The sequence below is a fragment of the Zonotrichia leucophrys genome, chromosome 2, assembly GCF_028769735.1.
Source record: "Zonotrichia leucophrys gambelii isolate GWCS_2022_RI chromosome 2, RI_Zleu_2.0, whole genome shotgun sequence".
In the NCBI taxonomy this organism is placed as follows: domain Eukaryota; kingdom Metazoa; phylum Chordata; class Aves; order Passeriformes; family Passerellidae; genus Zonotrichia; species Zonotrichia leucophrys.
Window position 1 is genome coordinate 59,339,034 of NC_088171.1, and position 17,641 is coordinate 59,356,674.

A 17,641-nucleotide genomic window follows, 5' to 3' on the forward strand; every position below is an offset into this window, starting at 1 on the left:
TCATTCACATTTTTATTTATAGAAAGATACTATGGCATATTAATTTAGAAGAATGGCTTCAGATAATGGGAAGTCTAACCAATTACAGAGTTGTAAAACACTACCAGCAGCAGTAACTGACAGAATATCTACAAAAGGCATTCCTGTACCTAAACTCTTAAGACATTCAAACAGTGTGATTCAGAAAATTCTCTTCCTCCAGACTGGGAGTCACTGAAAGACATAGCTGAAAGAAAATGCAATCATTCTATTGTCCCTGGAAAGGTTGTACTGTTCACAGTGCACCACAGCAGCAAGAAAATCCAGTGATGACTTTGCCATGCAAGGTATGTGGTGCTTTACACCCAAAGCACCTCATTTTGATTTACAAGAGCATATTTTCTTCTCTACTGTCTTTAGGATTTGATTTAGCTGGGTTGTCTTTGCTCTGACCCCCGAGAAATATCCAGTTCCTTACATCACGGTATCATCCCTGACATTTAACATCTTTTCTATTAGTTTCCCTAAAATTTCTACCTTCCTTAACTCAAATTCGCCCTCATCCTCACAAGAAAAACATGCCTTTTTCCTAAGACCTCCAGCCATGTAGAAATGGAAAAGTGATGAAATGGAGAAGGGTTCCTCAACTCAAAAGAATTGCAAAGTGTTTTGCTGGAAAAAAAGACATTCCCTGGATAAGCAATATAGATGTCATAGCTATTACACTTTAATATCAATTTTATACTTGTGCTCTAAGCTCCTGCTATAAAGCATCATCTTAAAAGTTCATATATTTTCCTTTATGAGCAGTGAAAGAGGTTAAATCCATGAAACGCTGAAAGGAGAACTTCACAAACACAGGCAATAGGAACAGTTTGAAGGGTTATTTTTTAATGTAAAAAGATTTAGCAATGCCACAACTCTGCAGGAGATGACACCAATTATCAAAGTTGTTTTAATTGGTACAGTGAAGGAAAACTTTCAAGACATGTTACAGTTTATGTCACTGTTGTTGAACTCTTTTGGAAGATGAGCCTTTCCACTGAGAACATGGTATTTCTCCTTCTTTCTTCCATACTTTGATGCAATGTGTCAATAGTATCTAGAGAAAGTTATTTTTAGTGAGAACAGCTTTTAATAGCCAGCTTTGTATCAAATATTTTTACAGAAAACTATTCTTACAAAAAATGCTCCTTAGTTTTCACACCTGTACAAAACAGGGGCAACAAGACTTTGTGGGGAGGATTATTTCTCTTCCTTTCTTCCCAGCAAGATGTACAAAGATCAGGCCAGTCTCACAGGATAAGCTGGGTTATTCTTGACAACAGAAAACTCATGTTATTTGAGTATTATCAGGTGCAACATGAGCACATTGCAGGAGACTGCAAGCAAAATTTAGACCCACTGATAGAAGCTAGGGCACTGCAAGACCCACCTTTATGTACTGCAACTCCACATAACGTTCCCAGATGGGTGCAAAAGCAGTGGAATAATGGAAAATACACTCAAAACAAGCCCTTCAGAGATATAGCACACTCGAAGCATCCCATCCTTAGTTCTGGAGGGTGTACAAGCTCTTCAAAAGAAGCTGTTGGTGTGGAAGTTGTGCTGCTTGGAGGTGCTGAACCTGAGTTTATACAAGCTCACCTCCAGCATTTCAGTGTCCATTAGTATGTATCCAGCTCTTACATTACTCAGGTATTTACACTCCTTCAGGGCACAGTATGGCCTCAGCCTTTCTGCCACAGCCCTGCACAGTGCTGATCCCAAGCAACAGAGAAGCCAGGGAGGACAGCTGCTCTGCTGGACCTCAGGCATGAATGAGGCAGAGGCATGGAGGTGGGAAGGCTGAAGGCAGCCTTAGCTGCAATGACCCTGAGATGCTGATGCAGTCAAAGACAGCAGGAAGGTCTTGTACCATAAGTATGAAATGGAAAAATGTGGAAATTGGAAAATATGAGCCTGTTGCTGAATGGGACAGGAGAGCCAGTGACACAGACACAGAAAAGGCTGAGGTAACAGGGTCTCTTTTGCCTCAGTCTTTCTTTACTAGCAAGATAAACCTTCAGAGACCAGAGAAGATGGTGAAAGACTCCAGCAAGGAAGAGGAACAGCACAGGGAAGGACTCTTAAGCAAATGGGTCATATCTGACTCCATAGCCCCTGATGGGATGCACCCACAAGTGCCAAGGGAGGTGAGCGATGTTATTGGGAGGCCACTCTCAGTCTTTAAGAGATTAGGGCGGTTGAGAAATGTGCCTGATGACTGCAGGAATGCAAATATCACTCCTACCTTGAACAGGAGCTGGACTGAGGGAAGGTGAGCCTCACCTCAGTCCCTGGGAAGGTGAAAGAGCAACTGATCCAAGAAACCATTTCCAGGCACATGAGGGACAAAGTGATCAGTAGTGCTGAACATAGGTTCATCAGGGGGAAACTGACTGACCAACCTGATATGCTTCTACAATGAAATCACTGGCTTGGTAAATGAGGGAAAAGCAGAGGGTACTTCACTAAGGCCTTTGGTTATGTGTCTCAGGATCCTCAGAGACTCCTGATGGAGTGAAGTGTGGATCTAATGAACATGTACAAAATTCTGACTGGATAATGTAAAGAAAATGGAGCCAGGTTCTTCTCAGTGGTGTCCCGTGACAGGACAAGAGGCAACAGGCACAAACTGAAATACCTAAGTTCCCTCTAAACATCAGGGAATAGTTTCTCACTGTGATGGTGATTAAGCACTGGCACAGCTTATCCAGAGAGGCTGTCGAGGCTTCATCCTTGGAGATACTAAAACCTGCAGCACTACTGCCCTGCCTCTCTAGCTCTTTTGAGAACTCCTGTCTTACACAAGTAGCACATGCTTCTCCAAGATCAGAGAAGCCATCAAACACCAGAAACTTTGCGATCATGTGAAGAACCTGATGCAGAACAAATGTTAGATTAGACCTGCAGCAATATGAAATTATTCTTCTTCTCTGTTATGGTAGTTGCTCCCAGTGCTGAACACCTGGGCATCCATCTGAGGGCCAGAAGAACTTGAGGAGACACATCTGGTACTCCATTACTCTTGGCAGTTCTCCTCATCTTTCACCCAAATACATTCCAAAACTTCTAGAAAAAAAACCCAGCAGCATGCTGGTCCTGCCTCCACTGCCACAGCACTAGAACACAGAGATGGGCAGACCTGCTATAATGAGATCTACTTTCCCATCATTTTCATTCTCCATTGCCTCAAAACCCAATCCATTGACTTCCCAGGTATTTTACATACTGACACATGAGCTCTCAGGGGGAAAAAGGGCCATAGCTGAACAAACCCAGGCTATACATTATAAAGACAAGACATTAAGTGATCTATCTCTGCAAATCTGCTCAAAATTTGAATTCCCTCTCCCTAGACAACTCATGATACTAGAAAACAGTGGAAAAAACAGAAAATAGGAACAGATTCCTGTGGCTGGAAGAGTTTTCAGAGTGTCATCTGTCTCATTATGAATTTGGGAAGAGGGTTCCTTGCAAAATTCTGCAAAAGGAATAATTTCTCAGGGGTTACTCCGGAAAAAAACTCTACAGAGTCCCAGAGGCTTGCTTTCTACAACTACCTCCAGTTCATCTGAATGTATCTGGTTTTGTGCCTACCTTTCTGTATGCGGATAAAACACAATTTCAAGCAAGAACACACCACATGACCATTGAAAACAGAGATTATGGTAATTCATGACTAAGACTCTACTAAGAACAGAGTGAATACATGAATCACATACAATTTCTGATTTTCTCAATGCAGCAGCAGCTCATGTATCTAAAGCTGAAGATGGTACAAGTGCCTATTAGGTTCCTCCCTGAGTATGTAAGAAATTGTTTGCACACATTACAGATAATTAAGCTGTTGGACTGCTTACTTTTCTAGGTAAGTCTTCCTAATCAGAAGAATGGACTCGTCACTTCTAAGTCTTGCAGGCTGCAAATGCAATTTATATACGTAGCCAAGAAAACACTTTCTAATATAAATTGTAATTTTTCAGTGTAACTGGATGACATTAGAGTGTTACAGACAACATTAGAGGAGTAAAGCTAACTGCAAAATTGCAGAGAAGACTTCTCTGAAAAAAACAGGAGGCAAACTTTCCCTTACATACTGAATATTCAGATTCCTTTTCTCAAGTATTTTTCTTAGTCTTCTTGACAACTGGATGCACTCTGTTTACCAACAAGACTAATAAGCAACTGGAAACGCAACTGTAATTTAGTCTGCAACTTAAGTGAAGCTGTAGTAGATATATTTTCAGTAACAGTTTGAAACTTTAGGCCATTAAAATCATTAACAAGCTTGAAGATATGAATGACTCATCTACTTAAGTGCTTTCATAAAGAAACTGAGCCATGCATTCATTGCTTATACAGCTGTTTTTACCATTTATCAGTGCTGTGCTTATTTAAGTAATTTAACCACTTGAAATTTTAAAATAGCGTATTGCAATGTCCCAACATTTAAATGCTCAAGAAATAACTGCAAAATTGTGTTCACTGTCTAGATGTATGAATATCAAAAGAGATAAAAAAAGGAATCCAACTCTGTAAGCATATAAAAGTTTAAACAGAGTAATTCCAGTGACTTTTAAACTTTTGTCCTGATGACACTGTATACACTGAGACAATACATTTGGCATCCATGCACATGGGCCTTACAGCTGATTAAGGCACAAATAGGGATTTACTCTGGACAACCTCTCAGCTCATTCTCTGGATGGAAGGTACATTAGTGGCTGGTTCACAGCAAGCTCTTAGAGTGAAACTCCAGATTACACTGACCTAAAGGAAATGGTGAACCCTGAGATCCCTTTGGGAGCCACACCAAAGCACTGCTTCAAAGGCACACTCCTCACCTGGGCTAAAACACTGCAGGAGATACAACCTCCAAGTAGCACAGGAACCCTCACTGCTACATTTGCTTCTTGGCCAAGTACTACTTACTTTGTACACAGAAACTCCTTCATTTCTCACATTTGGGCTTTCAAACATTTGCCACTAAATATCCTAGTTTCCTCTCTGATTAATCTCTGATGAAATCTGAAATAAATAATATATCCATTTATTTTATGCTTTTGCTAATTGTTTTCTGAACAGCTAGAGTAGTTCTAACTATGCTTGATGATGTTTAAGCTATTAGACTTGTCCAGAGAAATTTTTCTATATGAGATAATAAAGCCTAATTCATTTAAATTAATAAAATAAAAAGCTCCTCTACCACACCAACAGAAGAAAATTAAACACAAAATCTAAAAGTAAAGGACACACAGACCAGATGTGGAAGTTTAAGATATAAATGGAAAGATAATTTCTCATCAAAAACCTAACAAATTTATATAGATTTTATCTCAACCATCCCCCTGGGAACAGTCCACTCTATCAGATAGCACAGAATATCGAAGGAAGAAGAAAAACAATTTTCATCAACTAGGAGGTTTTTTTACTTGTATTTGAGAATTCCATTCCATTTTCCGAAAAAATAGTGGCAACCTCCCTGTCTAACAGTGTTCCCTCTTGTGAGGGATCTCCCAGATACCCTTTTATTTGTAGAAATCAATTATTTTTTGTTTTAAAACAGAAATGTAATATTCCCCTAAACTATCAATTTAGTTTTAGGGGAATAGTTTAAACTATCAATTTTAGTTTAAACTATCAATTTTATTTTTTTTAGTTAAGCATGTCAGACATTTTTGTCCTCTCTACTATCAAATAAAAGTGTACTGAAAATAGCACCACACATTTATTTTCCTTAGAGCACACCTACCTGCCAGTAACTTCTAACATCTTTCTACCCTACTGTGCATTTACAAGGGTGTAGAACATCCCTCTACATCTTCACCTTCTCCTGACACCAATGCCACAAAACCATGAAATAACTCTCATACATGCATTTTCCAACCCAATTATTCCCATATGATTTAAAGTTAGGTTTCCAGGCTTAACATGCCTTAGATACACCTCATACTTTTTGGAGAAGGAGGATAACCCACAAGCCCTAATTTTACAGTGCATCCATTATAGCAGAATGCAGATTTAATTAAATTGAATATAGAGAAAAAAACTTGAAAATCACATTTTTGCATTAAAAATCTACAGAGACCTTTCCATTAGTAAAGACTTCCTAGGAAGCAGAGCAAATTTTGTATGATCCTTTCACGGCAATGGAATTTTGAATCCTTTGTGAAAAGCTATTTAAGAAGCATCCAACAACATGCATCTGAACAAACTCCTGCAATGCATCCAACAAAGACATATTATCCAGTTCTGACACAGTAAACAAACAGAATATTACTGCCATTTTGCAAATGCCATTATTTCAAATATTGTGTATAAGTGAGTTGGATGAGTCAATCTTAAATTCAAAAAGATTCCTTGAAATGTTAAGGAAAGACAATTGGTGCTGTAGCTTTGAAACAGAATGGAACACATTTAAAGCCTTAAGTGACCTGAAATGTAGACCTAAAGAGAGAATCCCTTGTGACTTTGACCAAATCTGTGCGTTCCTTGTACTCCTTTCTGCTCACAGAAGAAAAAATCTCCAGAACAAAAGCAGACTTTAAACAGAAGTGAACAATACTCTATAAATAGCTGAAGGCTGAATACTGTCTGACCAGCTGGAAGGCACCTAAGGAGTTAGAGATCCTTCATACTGTTAACTCTCTTCAGTGAGCATGGCAAGCCTCACTGGAGAGCAAATGTTAAGATGCAAATAAACTGTTTCACAGCTGTTTTAGATGGCAGGCATCTCCCCAGCGGAGAAACACCAGCATATGAAGAATTCCGCACTCCCTCTCCACAGGATGCACTCCTTTCCCCTCACTTGACAAACTGACTTGCCCACAACAATTCTACTCTTGAACAGAAGATGGCTGGTAACTTCTTATATGAGGAGACGCCAAAGACCAGCAAGTGGCCAGCACAGTAACTTGCTTTTTGAGCCACAAGTAACAAACAAGCCTCACAGTTCTTCTGGTGGCTACAGACATAAAAAGTAGTTTTCCACTTAAATTATTTCACACGGTGGAAAAAACCTGACTCTTTGACCTGCCCTTTGGTCTGAGAAAACACACAGACAAGCACTGCCTGCAGCTGACAGCCTCCTCAGGGCAGAAGTCATGCTGGATCCCTCATCTGCTGTAATAAGAAAAAAAAAGGCAAGCAGTTTCTCTTATCAGAGAGCTTGAAAACTATATTGTGTAATAGTTTTAAATTAATTACCGAGTAACTCAGCATTTTATAAGAAATTCCAATGATGCTTAACCTCATTAGTGAGAAGAAAAATCTCTGTCTTCTAGTGGCACTGTTACAGGACTTGCTCTATCATTGCCATCTGAATGCTTGTGTTCTCTATTGTAAAAGCCTTCAAATACTCCTTCAAAAGAAAGACTGTCCCAGCAATCTCTGTTACTTCACTTGCAAATGAAGCACTACTCATTATATATAACATTTGTGATGCCATAGTATAAGAATGACGATTTTTAGAAGTGTGTTTACAGCCAAGTGATATGATTGGCATCTTTAAAAAAAAAGGGATCTAAAGATAATAACTGGGGGATAAACAAAAACATGTTGGCACACAGTTTGAATGGGAACATTTCCAGTTCCCAATTCCTTCTAGCGTATTTTTAAATTTTCCACTGGTAATTATAAGATGCATCCAATATGATATTGGAACAGTTGAGTTTGTCAGTGACTTCTCTACATATCTGCAATTACATTCTAATATTGTTAAACTTTTCTGATTTAAAAACCTCTTAATTTTCAGGTTTCAGCTAAAGGTCCACAAATCAATGAGTAAAGACACACTCAGAACAACTCCCCAGTATTTACCGAAGGTTTATGAAAAAGATTGCTATAGGGAAGGAATTACTTAAGAGCTTGGATACTATTTCACTTCAATCAAATGTACTTTTCATGAAGGAAAGCTACTTAAATGAAACAAAGCATGGTCTGCAACTACACTTTCCAAGCACAAACATCCTTGGCACATAAAACCATCTTCTGTGCTTTGTAAAGAAGATAAGATCCAAAGGGTGGGATTTAACAGATGCAGAAAGTTCAAGTCAGCAAAACAACCTATCTCCAACTACTTTTTCTCCGAGGAGAGGAAGGGATAGAATGACAGGTTCAGAAAGACAAATCAGGAAAGGTCAATTTTACCACACATATGTGAGACAAAGACAAAAAAAAGCAGATAATCAACCTAAACAGAACACAGAAAAGAAAAGCACCACTGTCAAAAAACCAATGTCTTAGTAACCCAAAGAATGTGGTTAAAAGGTGATGGGAAGCACCTCAGTTGTCTAAAGCTACCCTAATGAAGGTTTGGAGGTGGTCACTAATCAGATCTTAAGCCTATCAGATAAAGATTACAGCTGAAGGACTCCTGGTTTTCAGGACATTTGGACAATTTTCAAGAGGGCCTGAAAAAGGCACACCCTTGATACAGAAACTATCAACTGAGATTCAGCACTTGTTTCCATTTATTCAATCCTCTAGAACCTGGACCTACAATTTTCTAGCTGGCAAACTGAAAGCACGTTGATTCAATGTAGCTGAGGGTAGAGTACTTGGGACTACGCACACTTGAAAAAAACCCCCTACCTTTGTAGGAAAAAAAAAAAGTTAATTCAAATAGCTTCAAAAAGCTGTTATTACCTCAGTACTGATATTCTCATGTGGAAATTTTGTGTAACAAGAGCTCTTTCAAATAAAAACATTCCTATATGAAAACTTATTTTTAATATATAAGTACAGAAGCAAATTATGCCTTGTATGCTCAGAATCCTCTTCTATTTTAAAGTCTTCATCAAAATCACTTCCAAACAGGAATGACATTGAAATTTTGTAGAACAGCTGGCTCATGTGAAAACAGCAAGATGTGCTGCCAACAGAAGCGCTCCTCTTTAGAAGCTGATCCTGGATTTCAGTCTGGAGTGTTTCACCATTGCTTCTGGGAAAGAAAACTTCACTGAAACTACAGTAATTTTTTAATTGCTTACATGGGCTACATCAAAGAGTCTGTTTACTTCCAAACTGTTACAAATATAAGGGAATTCAGTCATTTAGACATACTCTCAGCTTGCAGTAACTATGAGAACAATTGTTATGCCAAGGAAAAAAATATACCAAAAGGAATCAAGAAAAATTTCTACTTCGGAGTTTGAATGCAATCACTAGTTTTGGGAAAAATAAAGTTGGTGAAAGTTTCAGCTCCTAACATCTCAAAACATCCCTCTGAACAGCCACTGAATCACAAGAGTACTGTACAGACTTGGAACATGCTGGCCAATCCAGGTGTTGTATTACCCACATAAGTTAAGTTTTAAACCCAAGAAAAAAGTACCTGTAACAACCTTGCAAAAATCAGTCAGAATTTGGTTATGTATAAAAATATTCATCACACTGTCTTATTACCTGAAGGATATTTTCTTCTCTCAGACATTTAACTTAGAATGCTGAATTTACAGGAAATTAATAATGGGAGACAAATTCTGGCTGTTTTCTGTGAAACAGACTCAAACAAAATTTGAAACTTTGCAAGTGTAATAATCTATAAAATTGGAGCCATCACATCATCTGTGTTGAACTTCCTTAATTTGCTTCACCTTAAGAGAAGCATTTCCAGGGAAGCAGCTTCCAGCTGACAAATGCCTCCTATTACTGAAATTCTTAAAGCAAATCAGTCTTTCCCACAACTGGGAGAGGAGGTGGTTGCCTGTCAAGGATGTCTTTGCAGAGTTTAGGGCTATTTTTTTCCCTACTCAATGATTATACATTCTCTTTAAAGGCTGAGTGGGTTTCCTGCTTTGTTAAGGAGATACATTGGATCTCTCTGAAATAGAGCGAGATGCTCATTAAAATGCATTGAATACACTCAAGTAGGAAAACTGCATTTATTTACCAAATTACATCAAGGAACAACAATGAGCTGCTCTTCCTACCAAACATACTTTGATTGATTTGGGATTCATTATCTCATTGGCAAAATCAATAAACGGGCCGTATTTGCTTTCTGTAGTTTTCCAGCAATTGTAATTCTATGCAGAGATCTTATCCCCCTGAACAAGCTGCAAGATTCAACCTCACTCACCAATGCTTAACTGAAGTGCTGCCTCTGCAACACGAATCTATACGGAATAGGCTTTGAGGGAACAGTCTTTAAAATGAGACATGTTCCTCCGTAATCCCATGGCCACAGACACGGCAGGCCCATGGCCAAAACCACAGTGCAGTTCTACAAATGAAGAGATCCTCTAGTTCTGGCCAATTCCAATAATGGACTCTGCTTCTTACTGGGGGAGTCTGAACAAGAGATTTTTAAAAGGACCTCACTATTATGCATGGCTCCAGAAATGTAAGTAAGTAGTTTAGAATAATGACACACCACAGAATTCAGATGACAAGTTTGAAACAATTATGTAGGAGAAGTTCTACCAGTAAGAGCAAAATGAATTTGAATTTTCTTCAGACAAACAACACTTTCAACTACCTGCAAACACAAGCAATTGTTTACTTTATGATTTGCTCACTTCAGGTTAAGGTTAAATGTCTTCTTGAACATCCAAGCATTGACCACATACAGAAATTTTGATCCCCTTTTCTTTAGCAGTTAGTCCCCTTAAATTAAATCTATTTAAAAAACTGGAATAAAGTTACAGTGACAATGAATATATTCATTCAACTGAGATAAAAGATGTCATCAACAAAATTTTGCACTGGAGTTTGCAGCAGTCTTTTCTATCAGTAAGAAGGAAAGGAAAACTATAATTTTTGTCTTCTAGAAGAGTGGCTGTTCTAAGGAAGCACTATTCTATTTGAAAGAAAACACTTAGGATTCAAAATATCACTGTTTCCCTTAAAATTCTAGTAAATGGGCACAGAAAATATAGTTGTGGGATTTCTGAGCCTCTGAGCTCAATTTTCCTTGATTATGAATTTTAAATGGATTCAGGAGAAAGGCTTCATTTCCCTTCCAGTAGGAGCTATCAGTTTTCTCAAAGATTATTTTTTCCTCCATGCTTGAGAATTTCAGAAGTGGCACAAATCAGAGAAATGATCATGGTATTCTGTAAGTTTCAAGACTGAAGACTAACAATAAATGTAAGCGCTAGTTTTTTTTTTTAAGTGTTATGGCTCCAGTGTCAGTAACTACTGGAAGAGTGTAGAGGAGCAGCAGAAACCTATAGTCTCTGCAGGCCTCATCTCTAATAGGAATGAGCTGAGCCAGATCATAGGAGTATTGGATCATATGTGGACTGTTTCTTGTTTATCTTGTTTTTCAGAGACTGTTCTTGAGTTTCCCCTCTTATACAGTACCTTTTTAGCACATAAACTTACTGAACATGAAAGCATCAGTTTAAACCTTCAAACTTAAAATGTAATTGGAATGACGGGCTCCTTTCTTATCAAGCAGAATTTCCTGCCTAGTAGACACTGGGTCAGCATCTGAACCAGCACTTTGTATGTTTTCCAGCATGCCTATCAAGCTCAGTACTGAACACAATATAGCAAACTGACAAGAAAACTCTTAAGAGGTGGAAAGAATAGAAAAGTTACTTAAGAAGCTGCTCAAAGACTTTATCCCATCAAGAACATTACTATGTCTATATAGTTTCTGAGTAAAGAAGTATTGCCAAGCTTATTTAAAAACCTTTCTGTATACGGAATAAAACATAATTACAAATGCACTTGCTCTATCTTTTTACACCACACTTGGGGAATAGTTATTTAGCAATATTCCTTAATGTGACTCTTTCTTCCTTTTGGTTTCCAAAAACTGGTATGTCTTTCACACAATGAAACATCACAGTATTAGGATGACTTAACAGTGACATGCCTTGCTGCTTCCAACTGTGTTCTAAAACATTCATCATTTGCTTGTCTTTCCTCTTTCAAACTTTGTTAGGGAGAAAATTTTTCTTCTATCCATTTGAAGCAAATCACATTCTCTAAACCTGCAGACTTTTTTTCTAAAGAAGTTCAATGATTAGAAATACCCATGATAAACTAAAATGCAAGTTTCTCCTGTAGCTCTTTCTACAATAAGACCACCACACAGCAACATTACTACCTCACTCAAAATCTCTCCATATAAACATCTATATATCACATTCTGTGGCAGTTTTTGCAGTTTCTCTCATACCTTCTTTGTGTGCTAGAACAAAGCTCAGAAAAGTTAAAATAATGTGAGTTCCTTACAACCTTCTACTTATCCTTATTAAGGAAAAAGTGTTAGAGCCTAAAGTCTTATGGTTGGGAACTGAGTTTGGTTAGAGAGCAGAAAGGAACTACAACACACATCTGAGTCATGTTTTCACTTTCAGCACCCTATAGTACAAGATGATGACCCTTGCAATTCTAAATTAAAATCTTATATTGCTTGGTCTAAATTGTTAAGCTTAAAAAGTATTAACAGGCTGCAAATTGAGAACCATTCATTAACATATTTAACATAAGCACTTAGCCTATTAAGTTCTAGTATACTAGCAACTTGGTTGATAGTCATTATCCAACAGTCAATGCTGGGACACTAAAATCAGTTTTGAGTAAGAGACTAGCAAGTTTAAATTTCCAAATAGAAAAGCATCCTAACAACCTCATTGTTATGAATGGCCAACATAAAACTGTGTCAAAAATTCAGGACAAAAAAAAGCAGAGCTTTACAAACCATGCTTTATTTTACTTAAAGTAACATTGCAGAGGACATGGGTCTATATCTGACACAGCATTGAGACAACTTTAAAAGAATTGCAGTTCAGTTGCCTTCAGTTCTTTCTGACCAGGTGATACACTGGTTCTTAAGACATTTACTAGGACCACTTCCTAAAATAAATCCCAAAACATGACAGATTCAGGCACTTAGAAGAAAAAGTTACCTACATATAATTTAACATCAGATGGAAAATACCAGATTGTAAGAAAGCATGCTGAATAGCAAAACCACAATGGAACATCATGAACACTTCTTACATTTGAAAAATTCATACCTGGGTACACTGCCTGTTAAACTTCTTTCACTTGACGATGATGATGATGATCCAGGTCTCTGATCTGCCTTCCTTCCTAGAGTCTCTGTTGCACTAGTCTGAGGTTTTTCACCTTCCTCTTCTGGCTTTTTTTTTTCAGTGTCACTTTCGTCACTGCCTTCTCCTAAGATGTCATCCACCTGCCAAAGAGTGGAGGAGTCAGTTTATCTTCCAGGAGACAACTCGGTATTAATCTTTCATAATCATTGGATCACTCTTAAATCATTATTAAGAATTTGCTTCAAGTTTCCTTGGCCTTCTCTGTCTAAATTTAAATTAAACCCCAAGGTCTTCAACACAGCTACTGTAACAACTCTAGCAACATTTTATTCCAATAAACTACATTTATTCTATGCTTAGCTTAAGGTAGATATACTCACACACATGAAAGTCACACAAGAAACTATTAAAAAAAGAGTGCTGTCTTCTGAAATTAAAGAGATAGATGATTTATACTATTGTAACATACTGATGCATACTTTCTACTAGATACATTTTATATTATTATAACATATAGAATCACTTGGGCAAGGCATATTAAAATCTCCTGTAAGAACTCTTACATTTACAGGTATTCCTTGATACATATATAATGGTAAGGAAGTCAATTTCTATATAATACAGTATGAATGAAACAGAAAGTACAAACCCAGTTTAACCCGACTGCCTGATTGTGCTAATTAATAAGGACAAATCTATCAAAAGGTTTATTTTGTTAAATAATTGTTTGTCTTTTACTTTTGAAAAGTTACCATAGGATTTGATAATCCTCTAAAAACCTATGAACTTGCTTGACAGGTCTGGCTTTGCTGAAACCATCACTAAAAGCAAATCATACTCATGAGCCCCCCTAATGAGCTTCAAAAGGTTATAATCTCTTTGAGTTAGCATTCAACCTTCAGAAAGAGATAAAAACATAAGAAAATATAGGTGAAGATCCTCCCAGTCTCTCAATTTTTGTGACTGGTAGGAGACATGGAAGTAAGCCACGTGTGAGCATTTTTCTACTGATGTTAAAGAATTTTTCCTAGAAGCAGCTTATCTCAACATAAATTATGCTTCACTACTACTCTTTGTTCTCACTAATCCACATCAGCTTTATCAAGGAGAAAAATATCTGCATATGAAAATGGACTGAAAATTTTTATGCTGTTTATTTGCTGCTTTTATACATATAATCCCAAAAGCTTAAAGAAAGCTGTAAGAAAGTAATTTATATTTGGTCATTCATAAATGGACCTTTAATTTCCTTGTTTAGCTCATTAAAAGCATATGCAAACCAGTTCAGCACATCTAAATCCAGATGGCAGTTTCAGGTATAAACTGTAGGAATTGCTGGGTCAAATCCAATAATATTAGTCCAAAAACATTTTTCCTACAAACAGAAATTATGGTATGCATCGCAAATAAGAACCATGGAATGCAATTAAATTAAATCAGAGAGACTGAAAGCAGTGCTAGAGATAAGCCAATGGTGAACCAAGGAGAAGAATGTGAAGTACACAGATGGGGAATTTCCTGCATGTACAGAACGCAGCGGAAGTCTCAAGTGTTTCAAGTGTTATGGTTTGGGATGGGATGGCAGGATGACCCTGCCTGTATGGATTTGGTAGAAGACTCTCCGGGTAGCTGACATGGCCAGTGATCGACAGCACAGATCCACAGCACAGATCCACAGCTCTAACAGCTCCTTTCCTGCAAGTCTTTAACATTAAAAATTACAGTCCTTCATTCCAAAAGCAATACTTCTCCAGAAAGTCTTATGTTTAAAACTATGTTCTCACTACAAAATATGTTAAGGTTTTCAAAGGATAAAGTTAGGCTGATAGACATTCAGTATTACAGATGCCTCTCTCAAACTGAAGTTTGATAGTATTTTAAAATATACTTTGTGTGAACAGTTTTGACAGACTAGCAGTCCAGTTATTGTCATGTCTGTTTTTCTTTCATCCTGTACAATAACATTATTTGTTTGAAATCTGAAATGCCATTTAATACTAGAATTACTAGAATTAGTTGTACACAAATATATGCCATTTCACAGAAATACATTGACTTTAAAAAAAAAAATCATTGCATATGAAAATGATGTGGGATAGTCCCTACAAATCTCTAGAAAGGCACCTAAACATGAATTCCTATTTAATTATTGGCTAAATTGCAAATGTGCTGAAAAATATAAGCGTTACATCATCATCTTCTACAATTCTCAAAAGAAGTGGAAAACAAACAGTATTTTAATTGAGGCAGTGAGATTTCAGCCCATGACACTTGAACAAGTTAACAGGCAAAAAACTTCATTAGTATCTAAACATCAACTATCTATCTATACTTGAATATATATATGCATATATATATACGCACCTGAATTTTGAATAAATAACAACGTTCAAAGAACTGAGGAAATTTTTAGCCTGATTCAGAACATGACAGATATAGATGTACCAAGAGCCAACTATAGCTTCAGCTTGTGTGATTGGATTTTATGATTAATATAAATGCAACATATAACACTTCAGAAGAAAATGCCAGCTAATTCAAAATCTTACTGGTAAGATACAGTGAAGAGATGTTTACTGCTTTAGTGCCCATAGCAGCTACCTTTGAAATAGACTTTTATAACCCAGCAACAATAATTAACATTGAAAAAGAAAAATGATTCATCCCTTGAAGATGAAGTTGTTTAATTCAGCAAGAGAATCAAAAGCCTGGCAACTCTTAAACATTCAATTATAAAAGACAGTAAAAGTCCTCATGTGACAAAGCCATTTTATTTCTCATTTAGGAGGAGCAGAGCATGCACTCATGCAAAGTATAAAGACCAAAAAAGCAATGAGATTTTTAGTCTCATTCTCCAATTAAGAGCTGAAAAGTACATTAAGCTTTGCTAAAAGGGAAGTCAAAGCCTTCCATAGCACTAACCAGCCAGATCAGCCAAAAATGTTTTTATTCCAGAAGCTGAGTTTATACATTTAAAATGAATTAAAACTCCAAGAAAATACCAAAAAATAAATTGCTATGAGCAACTTCAATTTTTCCTTAAATTAAGTTACAGGCAATGTTTTGATACAGCTTTATGAATATGACAGAGAACTATACATTTTTCGGAAGTAACAACTAAAGTAACAACTACATACACAGTAATGCAAACTACATATTCAAAAACAAAAAGGAGCTGTGAATAACCTTTAATTCTTGTGCTTAAACTTAGCAAGTGCTTTGGCATATAAGTTCTATTAGAACTGAGAAGCTAGCTTAGATAGGTAACACTTGGAACTGCTTAAAAGATCTCAAAGGTGGTACAATTGTCTGAAACACCTCTTTACTGGTATGGAAAAAAATCTACAAAAAGAATAGGCTTGATAAAGAGCAGTAAATTTTGTGCTCCAGTACACATTTCTGCCCCTCCCCACCAGTCTTTCCAAAAAGACTTTTGCTCCAACTGATTGTGTAAGTTAAGGGAGAAATAGAAAAAAAAAAAAAAAAAAAAACCTACCAAGTATTTACAAGGAGTTCTTTAGTTCTATTTCTACTGCCACAAAAACGTCTGCTCATTGTAAGCAATGCAAACAATTAGTATTGACATTAAGTACAGCTAAAACTCAAATCCATTTCAGCATAAAACCTGCACATCCTGAGAGTGTATTTGAGATTGTGTTGAATGTATTTTATTTTAGGAAGAACTGGCAAAAAATAATATAGTCTGCCATTTGAATGTGTCAAAAGGTTTCAATATGTACCTTATATTCCCCCCGTGGTATATAAAGTCAAAAAATAACTCTAAAATGATCCTGTAATCTTTACCCCTGGCTCCCTTCCAACATTCCCCTCTGCTTTGTCCCTAACTATTGCTTTCTGGTACAGAAACCAGTTAACTGACTTTAGAAACTTTAAAAGAGCAGCAAAATGAGAAGACAGAGGTAGAAAAAAGGACCAAATTACAAACCAAGCAGCACTTCTGAGCATGAGAAATTAACAGTGAATGGGGGTATTAGATTGTAAATCAAACTAGAGAGAGTGGTGGCTCCATCTTTCTGGAGCTGTGCACTGAACATGCAAACCTTCCAGTGCTGAGGGGTGAAAACAAAACTGCTGTCTGCAGCAAAAGAAATGTAAATAATACTGCAGAAGTTTATTAACTCCACACTCTACAGTAATTTGCAGGAATGAATACAGCACTGATAACTCTAAAGCAGGTGCAGTTATATTCCCATAACCCAGCTTGCAAGAGGTCACACAACTGTGCTCTCTAGACAGTGCACACAATCACTGGACAAATCATTATTGTGGCACAGTCACAAATGCTTGTCCCCTCTTTCCTCAAGCTCCTCTAAGTGTACACCAGGCATTTGGTAAAGCAAGGAAAGGTTTATCAGGAGAGGGACAGAAGAGCTGATATTTGTGCAATTGACTTGGAAAGTTTAACTGCTGGACACAAAAGCAGCACAACACGGCAAGGAAGAGCGAAAGGCCACGACAGAACTGGCAGAGCCCCTGCACGAGCAGAAGGCAGAAAGTGAAGTGCTGGTTCACTTAACTTTCACAGGCAGTCCCTTAATTTCAAATCCCACTGGTTCTGTGCTAAACAGCATAATACACGT

At 37.2% G+C, this 17,641-nt stretch overlaps 1 protein-coding gene across 1 annotated transcript in view; it reads right to left on the bottom strand.

The window, feature by feature from the left end:
- Positions 1–17,641, bottom strand: part of CTDP1 (CTD phosphatase subunit 1) — a 96,457-nt gene that overhangs the window by 15,856 nt on the left and 62,960 nt on the right. The window contains exon 12 of the mRNA XM_064705151.1: positions 13,002–13,180. Coding sequence (XP_064561221.1) covers positions 13,002–13,180 — 179 coding nt within the window. The remainder of the gene's footprint in view (positions 1–13,001; positions 13,181–17,641) is intronic.